The sequence below is a fragment of the Chiloscyllium plagiosum genome, unplaced genomic scaffold, assembly GCF_037043375.1.
Source record: "Chiloscyllium plagiosum isolate Xiang-an unplaced genomic scaffold, Cpla_swu_hap1 HiC_scaffold_11, whole genome shotgun sequence".
Lineage (NCBI taxonomy): Eukaryota > Metazoa > Chordata > Chondrichthyes > Orectolobiformes > Hemiscylliidae > Chiloscyllium > Chiloscyllium plagiosum.
Window position 1 is genome coordinate 47,489,121 of NW_028270149.1, and position 13,185 is coordinate 47,502,305.

Below are 13,185 nucleotides of genomic sequence, written 5' to 3' on the forward strand. Positions count from 1 at the left end.
GCCAGTTGACTAAATGGTTGGTTTGTGGTGCAGAGTGATGCTGACAATGTGGGTTCAGTTCCCACACTGGCTGAGGGAACCATGAAGGACACTCCTCCTTAATCATACCATGCCTCAGGTGAGGGGCGAACCCTCGGGTTAAACCACCATTCGTCGCTTCTCTAATGAGAGAGCAGCCCTACTGTCTAGTAGGATTATGACGACTTTACCTTTTACATTTCTGAAAGACAGATTTCTTTTGATTTTGACAGGGTTTCTTTCCTTTGTCAGTAGGAGTTTGAAGTTCTTTAATTGTGACAGCCCAGTGAGAATTTTAGTGGTAGGAATTTTGGAATGAAAAAGTAAATTGTCAGCTAGTCAATATTTTGCTTTTAACAATGGTATGTACCTCATATTTCCTTATTTCTTTTTAATGGTGCCTACAGTTATGAGAGTATTGTCTGCCTGAACTGTAATTTTGAAGAGCCAGTTGTGAATTTCTTTCACATGAAATTTTGGTTGCATCTAAAACTAATATATTTGGAACCTCGAAATTATTAACTGACAAGTTAGATGAAAACACTCTATCATAGAACGTAGAACATAGAAAAGTACAGCGCTGAACAGGCCCTTTGGCTCATGATGTTGTGCCGAGAGTTAATCCTAATGTAAAACAAAATAAGTTAACCTATGCACCCCCTCAACTCAACTGCTATCCATGTGCATGTCCAGCAGTCGCTTAAATGTTCCTGATGACTCTGTTTCCACCACCACCGCTGGCAACGCATTCCATGCATTCCCAACTGTCTATGTAAAGAACCTTCATCTGACATCCCCATAAACCTTTTTCCTAATATCTTAAAACTATGACCCCTCGTACCAATCAATCCTGCCCTGGGGAAAAGTCTCTGGCTATTGACTCTGTCCATTCCTCTTATTATCTTGTATACCTCTATCAGGTCACCTCTCTTTCTCCTTCTCTCCAGAGAGAAAAATCCGAGCTTATTCAACCTCTTTTCACAAGGCAAGCCCTCCAGTCCAGGCAGCATCCTGGTAAGCCTTCTTTGCGCCCTTTCCAAAGTCTCTGTATCTTCCCTATTGTAGGGAGACCAGAACTGAACACAATATTCCAAGTGTGGTCTCACCAGGGACTTGTAGAGCTCTAGCAAAACCTCACTGCTCTTGAACTCGATCCCCCTGTTCATGAAAGCCAAAACACCATATGCTACCAACCCTATCCACTTGGGTGGCAACTTTGAGGGACCTATGTACTTGTACACCAAGATCCCTCTATTCCTCCACATGACGAAGAATCCTGTCTTTAATCCTATATTGAGCATTTGAGTTTGACCTTCCAAAATACATCACTTCGCATTTATCCAGATTGAACTCCATCTGCCATTTCTCAGCCAGCTCTGCATCCTGTTTGTCGTGCTACAGCCTGCAATAGCCCTCGATGCTATCAACGGCACCTCCAACCTTGTGTATCATCTGCAAATTTACTAACCCACCCCTCAACCTCCACATCCAATTCATTTATGGAAACTACAAAGACCAGAGGCCCAAGAACAGAGCCCTGCGGGACCCCACTCAACACTGACCTCCAGGCAGAATACTTTCCATCTACAACCACTCCCTGCCATCTGTCAGCCAACAATTCTGAATCCAGATCGCCAACTCTCCCTGTATCCCATAACTTGCTGACTTTATGAATGAGCCTACCATGGGAAACCTTATCAAATGCCTTGCTGAAGTCCATATACACTACATCTACTGCTTGACTTTCGTCGATCTGTCTTGTCACCTCCTTGAAGAACTCAATAAGATTTGTGAGGCAAGACCTGCCCCTCACAAAGCCATGCTGATTGCCTTTAATCATGCTATGCTTTTCCAAATAGTCATAAATCCTATCTCTCAGAATTCTTCCCAAAACCTTGCTGACCACAGACATAAAACTGATTGATTGATCTGTAGTTGCCAGGGATTTCCCAATTACTCCTCTTGAAAAGAGGAACAACATTCGCCTCCTTCCAATACTTCAGTATAACTCCTGTGGAGAGTGAAGGAGCAAATATCCTCGCCAGCAGCTTAGCAACCTCCTTCCTTGCTTCCCGGAGCAGCCTAGGATAAATCTGGTCTTGCCCTGGGGACTTATCAATCTTAATGTTTTCCAGAACTTTCTGCACATCAACTTCATCAATCTTGATCTGGTCAAGCCTGTATCCCAGCTCTTCAAAGTTTTCATTCACAACAAGGTCCCTTTCCTTAGTGAAAACCAAAGCAAAAAATCCATTTAGGGCTTCCCCTAACTGCTCAGACTCCACACACACGTTCCGTACGCTATCCCTGATCGGCCCTACCTTCTCCCTGATCATTCTTTATTCCTCACGCATGAGTAAAATGCCTTTGGGTTCTCCCTAATCCTTCTTGCCAAGCCTTTGTCGTGACCCTACTGGCTCTCCTTAGTCCATTTCTGAGCTCCTTTCTAGCAAGCCTGTAATCCTCTAAAGCTGTGCTAGATCCTTGCTTGCACCACCTTACGTAAGCTGTCTTCTTCCTGTTGACGAGAAGCTCCTCTGTTCTTGGCATCCAGGGTTCCTTAATCTTACCCCTTCTTACCCATCTCAGAGGAACAAATTCATGCATCACTTGCAACAACTGCTCCTTAAATAGTCTCCACCTGCCTACTGTGCCCTTTCTGTGGAACAATTGCTCCCAGTCTGTACTTCCCAACTCCTGTCAGATAGCTCATTATTTTCTTTTCCCCAATTAAATATCTTCCCTCGGTAACTGCTCCTTGCCCTCTCCAAGGCTATGGTATCATAAATCATGCATAGTACAGGAAATGTTATTACTGGATTTTTCCCAAGATTGACAGGATTGCGAAGAAGGATTTGGTATGCTTGCCTTAACTGGTCAGTGCACTGAATATAGTAGTTGGGAAGTCATATTGCAGCTGTGCAGGTCATTCATTAAGTCACTTTTGGAATGCTTCAATTCTGGTCTCCTTGGTATAGGAAGGATTTGTTAAACTTAAAAGGATTCAGAAAAGATTTGCAAGGATGTTGTCAAGATTGGTGGGTTTAAGCTATGGGGAGAGGCTGAATAGGCTGGGGCTATTTTCCCTGGAGCATCAGAAGCTGAGGGATGACATTGTAGAGGTTTATAAAATCACGACAGGTATGGATAGGGTGAATAGTTAAGGCCTTTTCCCCAGCGTAAGAAAGTCCAACATTAAAGGGCATTGGTATAAGGTGAGAGGGGCAAGATGTAAAAGGGACCTAAGGGGCAACTTTATCACACAGAGGGTGGTGTGTGCATGGAATAAGCTGCTGGAGGAAGTGATGGAGACTGGTATAATTAAAACATTTAAAAGGCACCTAGATGGGTTTATGAATAGGAAGGGTTTGGAAGGAATGGGCCAAATTCTGGCAAATGGGACAGTTTAAATTAAGACATCAGGTTGGCGTGGACGAGTTGCGCTGAAGGGGCTGTTTCCGTGCTGTACATTTTTGACTCTATTAAAACTTTGAAAATACTGAGGTTGCAGAATTTGAATGTTGCATAATGACGACGATAATTTCATACCAATTATTTAAGCTGGCCTGTCCTTTTACATTTACATTTCTATTTATACACATACAACACATACATTTCACAAAACGGAACAACTTAGGGGAAACATATAACACCATCAATACTATCCTGACAGGCATAAAATTCATAAAAGAGGAGAAGAACGACAGCAGACTCCCATTTCTAGATGTGACAGCTCAACGTACAGTTAACAGACAGCTTCAAAACAGTGTCTACAGAAAAATAACACACATGGACCAAATACTTAACTTCAGAAGCAATCATTCCAACACTTACAAACAGAGCTGCATCAAGACCTTACTTCAACATCACACTGCAGCACCCAAGAACTATGAAAAGCAGAAGAAAAATAGCTAAAGAAAAACAGGTATCCAATAAACAGAATCCACTGATTCCTCAGAAATAAACTCAAACAAGCAGACACAATGCAACCAAAATCTATAGCCACACCACTTTGCATCAAAGCCATAGCAGAAATTACTTCCAGACTACTTAGACCCCTTGCCATCATTGTAGCCCATGAACCTATAAACACACTTGAACAGCGACTAATGAACCTAAAGGATCCATTAGATACCACCAGCAAAACTAACATAATTTACAAGATACCATGTAAGAACTGTAAAAAGAGACAACTTGCCACCAGGATACATGAGCACCAACTGGCCACCAAAAGACACTAACCACTATCACTAGTTTCTGTACATACAGACAAAGAAGGACACCACTTTGACTGGGACAACACAAACAGGACAGGTGAAACAAAGACACACATGAGAATTTTCAGAGGTATCGCATTCTAACTAGGACTCCATCAATAAACACATCAGTTTAGATCCTATCTGCCTTCCCTTCAAAGAAAAACTGGAAATTACATCGCCTACCTTAAGAAACCAAGACCTATAAATAGAGAGGTGTGACATACCACCAGCGCTTCACCGGAGACTCTCACCGATGTTACCTAGTATGGTGATGGAACTTCTGAAAACAAACCTTCAAGCTCAGCGAGAAAACTTAGACTTATCATCAACCTGAGCTACAAATCCTCTCAAAAATAGCTAACATACATTTCTATTTGAAGCAAGTTAATTGTGACTTATTTACAAGGTTAATAAGAATTTTTTTTATTTGAAGGTGTTTCGAAGTACTAATGTCAGGTGAGGGAGGGATGTGTGAATAAATGTTTATGCTGCCAGATTTATAAAGATGTATATTGCACTGAAATGCAACTGTAAACTGCATTACTTTCATCATGCACAACAAAGTATTAAGAAATTATATTATGGAATATTCCTTGGAGTCTGAAAATTATGGAACTTGCTGTGAGTGCTAGCTTTTTGATTGCTTTTTGGGCAGCATGCTTTATAATAGATTGGATTCTCTTAGTCCTAGAACATAGAACAGGAATATAGCACAGGAATAGGCCCTTCAGCCCCTTAAGTTTGTACCAACGAGGATGACATTGTAAACTGATCCCATCTGCGTGCACATAGTCCATTTATATCTTTTTCCTGCCTGTTCACATGTCTAAATGCGTCTCAAACTTTGCTAACGTATCTGCTTCTGCCCCCTCCCGTGGCAGCAAGTTCCAGGCATCTGCTATCCTTTATGTAAAAAAAAACTTTATTTGCACATCTCCCTTATACTTTTCCCCTCTCACTGTAAACTCAGCCACCCTAGTAATTGACACTTTCACCCTGGGAAGATGTCTCTGACCATCCATCCTATCCATGTCTCTTGTTATTTTGTGTATTCAACCACGCCATCCCTCAGCCTCTAATGCTCTAGTGAAAACATTTCAAGTTTGTGCAACCTCTGCTTATAGCTAATATGCACCAATCCAGGCAAAAATCCTGATAAATCTCTTTTGCACCCTCTTCAAAACCTCCACATACTTCCTATAGTGTGTGTACATATATAATATAAGTAGTAGTGACCAGAGCTGCATACAGTATTCACAACATGGCCTAACTAAAATTTTATACAGCTAGAACATGACTTACTAACTTTTACACTTAATGCCCTGACCGATGAAGGCCAGTATGCTTTACTCCTTCTTTAGCACTTATGTTCCCAATTTCAATGAACTATGGACTTGCACCGCAACATCCTTCTGCATATCAATGCTCCTATGGTCCCTGTCAGTTACTATATACGTTTATGTTGCATTTGACCTTCCAAGATGCATCACTTCACCATTGTTAGATTAATTGCCATGTGGTATTTCTCCACCCGACTTTCCAACTGATCTATATTCTGCTGTATTCTTTGAGAACCTTCCTCATTGTAACATACTTTTGAATATGAGCACTGACATTCAGCAAGTGTACTGTTGGATTTAAATCCTAGACTATGAATAAATCTCAACATTGGTGCCAAAGGTATTCTGGTTGAATTCTCACTTGAAATGTTAATCTGTTTTCTCCCTTTTGCATGTAGACAGATATGTACATCTCCAATAGTTAATTATAATGGTTTGTGCTTTCAATTTAGTTTTTTTTAAAGTATGATATGCTTGAACTTGGAATCATGAATTTCATTTTTGAAGATTTCATCAAATAGCTGTGAAATCTCTGCCACCTTACAGAATTTGCAAGTGTCTCGGTCATTCTGGAAGAAAGCCATTGAAAGGGTTCAGAATAATGGTTGTAGGCAGTTGTCTGGAACCCCAGAACTGGTGAATATAACAGAGCCTCCAATGCGGAAAAGGGTAGGTATTTGAGCTTTTACTGAATGTTTTCCAGTATTGCTGAGGTCATTTGATGTTTTTCAATAAAGTAAGCAAATGGGTATTGTGGAAAGCCTTTATCTGTACTTATTAGCCAGAATAAGTTTATTGTGAAATATTCCTATGGAACTGAAAGCTATCACTAAGATAAATCTTAAGAGATGATTGTGAATGAGTTTTAGCTAGATATTTCTTTTTTTCAGAAAAAGAAGATGCATCGTGAATTGATTCCAGTTGTCAGCAGTGCTCCACACTTGACAGAACTGTCTGGTTCTCTGATGCAGAGTACAAGTTTTCCTTTGGAACAATTAGCCACATTCTCCCAACTATTGGATAACTTTGATCGAATAGAGGTGAGGCAGAAAAAAATGATACTTAGTGATACAGTTCAACATATTTGTACACTGAAATTGATTTATTCCCTACAATAGCAAATGTTTAGAGATGTGTGGCACACCATTAGAAGTGGGGGAAAAAGCACCTGCTTAAATTTGTTACCCTTGAATGGGTAGTTATGCATTTAATCTTCTAAAAGGCAAGTGATAGTTCTTTTTGAATTTAAGTTTTACTTGGCAACTTGCTTTTAGAAGGAATAGTTGATTTGTTGATCTATATTCACAAATCCAAATAATGTTACACTCAGCTCATATCCATACATGAGTTCTTTTCAGCAGCCTTTCTGGTTTGTGACCATGAACAGAAATAACTTTTCCCTTCCTTGGTCTAGGAGCACTGATACTTATTGTAAGATTATTTGAATTGCCACTTTCATTGAACTAAGTCAGCACTGACCAGGATTCTGACATGTTTAACAGCTGTTTAGAGGCTGTTTATTGTTACCTCTTTAATTATTTAACCATAGAACCGCAGAAAAGTTACAGCTCAAAAATATGCCATTCAGCCCTGCATAGAATCATAAAGGCCCTTCTGCCCATCGAGTCTGTGCCACCAAAAATACACTACTGCCTACACTAGTCCCATTTGCCTGCTCCAGGCCCATAGCCTTGAATGTTATGACATTAAAGTGCTCATCGTGTACTTTTTAAAGGTTATGAGGTTACCTGCCCAGGCAGTTTATTCCAGATCCCTACCACTCTCTGGGTGAACATGGTTTTCCTCAAATCCCCTCTAAACCTCTTGCCTTTCGCTTGAAAATTATGTCCCCAATGACCCTCCTTCAGAACACAATATTTATCATTTATATTTATTTCAGCACAATTTACATGTGCAAAAGATGCTTTTAATTTGGCAAATTTGCTCAGATTTGGTAAGGCATTGCATGAGGGGATGCGCCAAGGAATTATTGTTGGTCATATTTTAAAATACTTATTAAAAGGCATAAATGCCTGGACTTGTTCCTGCACTCAGTTGAATAGCACTTTAAAATGTTTCTCATTGTTCAACATCTTTGTTTGCCAATATAGGTCCAGTTTTACTATCCCAAGTCCTCAAAGCATTCCTCCCATATATTTACTTAGTGTTTATTGTTACCTCTTTCCCCTATCTTCATTTACAGTACATTATTATAATACTGGTAGTCGTCGGGTTGCAAATGAATTCCGTTGCTGAGTACATTCATGAGTCGATTCACACATAAGTCAGAATGCAATACTGTGCGAGATAAAGTAGCCTTCATAAGTACGAGTGAATGCCCACATGTCAGGTCTTTAAAATTTATAGCAATATGGGATCTAATTCGTAAGTTTGAGCATTCTTCTGTGTGAACAATGTTGCCACTAGATACCTTACATTTTCTTTTATCTGCTTTGATTTATTCCCCATTATTAGCTGCTTTGCTAAAACCTCATGAGTTAGAAAGGAGTTCTGTGCACGTTGTGGAAGCCCTGTTCTCTTAATCACTGTGCCACTATCTCATTTGTCCAGTTAAGTTCAAGAGTAGTTGAACTCCCGCATGATTATTCCATTTTAAAACTATAAAGACATTTTTATTTTTCTCTATTTCGTTGTGGACCAAAATGGAAAATGGACTATTTTAAAACCAATGGTGAAAAGAACTGATGCACTTTTGTAAAAAGACCAATCACTAAAACTCATTGTAAGTAGTGTTTGCACTGCTGCTATATTCAAGCAATGAAGGAAACTGTCACAGAGGGTCAGCACCACGGGATATGTACAAAGTGAGATTCAGCCCAGCAACAGGTTGTTGATTTGATTCATGGAATTGTGAACAATAAGACTATCAGTCCGTTGACAACCATGATTGAATCAAGGAGCTGAACAGCTTATAACTGTGTCCAGTGCTGGCAGATGTCTTTGACTGCTGTAAAAGGCTGGTGGTGTCCAGTAAAATAGCTAAAGCCTGAAGAAAGTTTATTTTCCCTCACAAATTACTGTTAAGATATGGCCTTTAACCCGTAATTACAAGACTTTGCGGTTCATGTACTAATTGCCTCAGCCTCCTGTAAAATAATTAAAAGAACCTGAAGAAGAGAGATTGAAGATAAGGAAATCCTGGCAGACAAAGATATCATATAAGTGAACCCCTTATAGTGGGGTCCTTAAACTCTATATCCACTCTCTTTTGCCCACATCTATATCAACGATGCCTTTTTGTGTGTGGAAGACTGGGTTATAGTTTAAAGTATAATGAGTATGTTCTAGGTCAATGGTTACTTTTGTTTTAAACCTGTAGAGGGAATCTATTTATGTGTAATGAATAATAGTTTTTGTTAAGTACAGAACCCTGGTCAGTGTTTTCTGTTAGCCTGGGTTTATCTGGCAGATAAGTTGGGAATTCTGCGTACTTGATAACATTTTGTTTTTAGCTTTTGTAACAACTGTAGAAGTAGCAAGGCTTAATTTCCAATGCAATTCTCTGGTGAGGTGTGACATACTCAATTCCCTACTTAATCAGCTTGTTTCTTTCCTCTTGTTCCTTCCATTGATTGGTGGTGTTTCAATTGCACCTGTTAGCATGATGGAACATTTATCATACAGATAGCTGTATTCCTTTTTCTAAATTTTCGATAGTCACATCTCAGTCATTATCACTGTCTAGTTAGTTTTGATGCTTTTTTGCCTTCAGCTCCTCTGTTGCATTATGGGCCCATTGTGTCTTTGCTATACAGATATTTTGACTAATTTTTGATAGCATTTTCATTTACTTTATTTTTAATTATGTGGTATGGCATAATGGATGTTAGCTTACCAGATGTTCAGGGTCGAGACTGGTGCTGGAAAAGCACAGCAGGTTGGGGAGCATCCGAGGAGCAGGAAAATCGACGTTTCGGGCATAAGCCCTTCATCAGGAAGGGTTCTCCTGTACCTTGGATGCTGCCTGACCTGCTGTGCTTTTCCAGCATCACACTCTGGACTCTGATCTCCAGCATCTGCAGTCCTCACTTTCTCCTTGATGTTCAGGAGCCATTGTTGGCTTGGATTCTCTACTGCAGTTCCAACTAGTTCCCTCAATGTTTATTTATATTATTTCTCTTCAGTTCCCGGCACAGATGGGCTCTCTGATGCGATCTCCTCTATTGCTTCATTACATTAATTGGGTAAAAGATGACACTGCACTTCTGCGGCTTGATTTCTGGCTGGCTCAAACTCTTCAGGAAGGTGAGGCACTGGTAGTTTCCTAAAATTTCAGTCAAAAAGAAACTTGCAAAACTTTGAGGCAATTAAAGCTTTGGAAGTAATAGCTTGGGGAATACTACAGGATGTAGTTCATGAATACCTAACCCACTGCAAAGGCAGTTTTGTTTGTCAAGATTAACTTAGTCAAAGAATTGATTTGAGCGTAGGCAACTTCGTTTGCTGGAAATTAGTTTGTGACATAAGTGTGGCTACCTGTGATGAGTACAATCTTCTAATATTAAAATTAGCCTGGCTTGAATGATTCGGAATATTGGGTGGGGGAATGGCACGGAAAAGATGAATGGTAACAGTGGCAGGGATGAGTACACAGTGTCATGGGAGTGACCATAAATCCATATATGTAGAATGAAAGGATGGAATGGATTGGTATATGAAGAAATGGTATGATGAACATAATATATAAATGAATAGGAAAGGTTTGGAGGGGTATGCGCCAAATGCAGGCAAGTAGGACTTGTTCAGTTTGGGAATATTGTCAATACAGAATAGTTGGACTGAAGGCTCTCTTTTCATGCTGTATGGCTCCATGACTCTGAGGATGATAAGTAGGATGGGTTAGAGATAGCATGCCTACACTAGTTGTAATAAAGATACTAACTTTGCTATGAATTAGAATCCCTTCAGTGTGGAAACAGGCCATTTGGCCCAACAAGTCCACACCGACCTCTGAGTATCCCACCCATACTCATCCCCTACACCAATTACTCTACATTTCCGTTAACTAATGCATCTAATCTACACATCTCCGAATACTATGTGCAATTTAGCATGGCCAATTCACCTAACCTGCACATCTTTGGATTGTGGGAGGATTCCGGAGCACTCAAAGGAAATCCACACAGACAAGGGGGCATAGCTTTAAATTAAGGGGGGGTAGGTATAGGACAGATGTTAGGGGTAGGTTCTTTACTCAGCGAGTCGTGAGTTCATGGAATGCCCTGCCAGTAGCAGTGGTGGACTCTCCCTCATTATGGAGAAAGTGAGGTCTGCAGATGCTGGAGATCAGAGCCGGAGATGTGTTGCTGGAAAAGCGCAGCAGGTCAGGCAGCATCCAGGGAACAGGAGAATCGATGTTTCGGGCATAAGCCCTTCTTCAGGAAGAAGGGCTTATGCCCGAAACATCGATTCTCCTGTTCCCTGGATGCTGCCTGACCTGCTGCGCTTTTCCAGCAACACATCTCCGGCTCTCCCTCATTATGGGCATTTAAGCAGGCATTGGATAGGCATATGGAGGATAGTGGGCTAGTGTAGGTTAGGTGGGCTTGGATCGGCGCAACATCGAGGGCCGAAGGGCCTGTACTGCGCTGTATTCTTCTATGTTCTATGTTCTATGTTCTAGACATGGGGAGAATGTGCAAACTCCACACAGTCGCCCGAGGCTGGAATCGAGCCTGGGTTTCTGGCGCTGTGAGGCAGCAATGCTAACCACAGACTTCTGCTAGTTGGAATATAAAACACACACTGTGACTTAGTTTTGTTGTATGAATGACTAAATTGACGAGATATGGAGGTTTATGAAATCTCCTTGACTAGCTTCATTTGTCTTCAGTACTGTCAACTCCATGCTGAATTCAATTAAGAACAGATGAAATAGGAGCATCATAGACCAGTTAACATCCCTTGACCCTACTGCACTGTTCACTAAGATCTGATTGTGGCCTTAACTCCACTTGGCTGCTTGCTGTCAATTAATTCATGTCAATTAGAAATCTATCTAATCTGTCTTGAATATATTTCATAACTCAGCCTTCAGTTACTGAACATTGGCATGATGACACTGAATCCTAAAGTTGGTGAATTGCCTACAGAGGAATGGAGTAATTTTACTTCTGTTTGTTCATGATGAACATTATCTAACTAATGAGGAAACTGAAGATTTTGAGATTCTTTATTTAGCCAAGGAATCCTGTGAATTCCAAATGAACATCAACAGTAGTTCAAAGAAAAAAAGATAACTATCAACTTCCTGGAAAATCAAGAGAGATTATAAAAATGATCTTATTAGCATTGTCTCTATTAAGACCTTAAGTCTATCAAGTTTGCTTCATCATTCAATGAGCATGACTGATGTGATCATCCTCAACTTCGCTTTCTTGTCTTTTCCCCATCACCATTAATTCCATTTTTGATTACAAATCTGCCTATCTTAGCCTTAAATATACTTAATGACCCAGCCTTCACAGGTTCCGTCTCATTCTTCTAAACTCCAAAGAATATAGACCCAACCTAATCAACCTCTCTACGTAAGACTGTTTCTAGGTGTCCAGAATTCTTCAGTCTTCCACTTGGGAGTAAGATTAGTACTCTGTTGTTTTAGAAAGACCTTGTTTTATGTACTCCATTCCTTTGAAATAAAGGCCAACATACCATTTGTGATTTACTTTCCTCATGATTAGGTCCTAGCTTTTGGTGATTGTTGCACAAGGGTCCCCATAACTTTCCAACTTTGAATTTTTTCCAATTAAATAATAATCAGCTCTTCTGTTCTTTCTGACAAAGTGCATAATCTCACATTTCTTCACATTATATTCTGAGACCAAACAATTTTAATTTTGAGCAGAGGGTGATTTCCTTTTCCATCAAACTTTTAAAAATATACAAAGAAAGCTTTTCAACAAATTGTTCACTAAGTACTAGAATTCTCAGTTTAATGCTATAGCAAGCTATATTTTTAGTGAAGTCATTAAACAGATTTGAAACGTAGTTTACTTTTGCCATTTGAAACAAAATAGTTTATTGCTTGCTAGCTTGCATTTACATGAGTGCCCATATCAAGTTTTCCAGATATTACATAAATATGAAGTAAAATTCTTCTTGTCATGTCCCATCAAGTATTTTAAGTAAGTTGTTGGACAGTTAATTTCAGGGGAAAGTTCATTCTTCATTCCTCTGGTGATCTGTTTCTTTTTCCTGTCCCTGAAGCAGATTTAAAGTTGCAGATTTAAAACATGCAATTTTTAGATGCGTTGTGCATGAATTTCCGAATGAATAGTTGGTGGTATTATTATTATTATTATTATTATTATTGTTGCTGAGGGTGTTTGTCCCCTCAATCATGGTTAAGGTTGCTATTTGTCAAAGCATATTTGTTTCCCCTTCAATAGAGTTCGCAGACTGTAGTGGTGACTCGTTGCAGAAGGAAAAAGAATTCATAGAATTTCTAAATATCATCATTAGAACTCAAGAATTTCTACAGGTAAGAGCACCGGAAACACTTGTTATGAATTTCTAAATATCATCATTAGAACTCAAGAATTTCTACA

The 13,185-nt window shown here is 39.8% G+C and overlaps 1 protein-coding gene across 1 annotated transcript in view; it reads left to right on the forward strand.

The window, feature by feature from the left end:
* Positions 1 to 13,185, forward strand: part of cenpi (centromere protein I) — a 139,186-nt gene that overhangs the window by 63,792 nt on the left and 62,209 nt on the right. The window contains exons 8-11 of the mRNA XM_043704738.2: positions 6,164 to 6,286; positions 6,508 to 6,657; positions 9,763 to 9,883; positions 13,027 to 13,118. Coding sequence (XP_043560673.2) covers positions 6,164 to 6,286; positions 6,508 to 6,657; positions 9,763 to 9,883; positions 13,027 to 13,118 — 486 coding nt within the window. The remainder of the gene's footprint in view (positions 1 to 6,163; positions 6,287 to 6,507; positions 6,658 to 9,762; positions 9,884 to 13,026; positions 13,119 to 13,185) is intronic.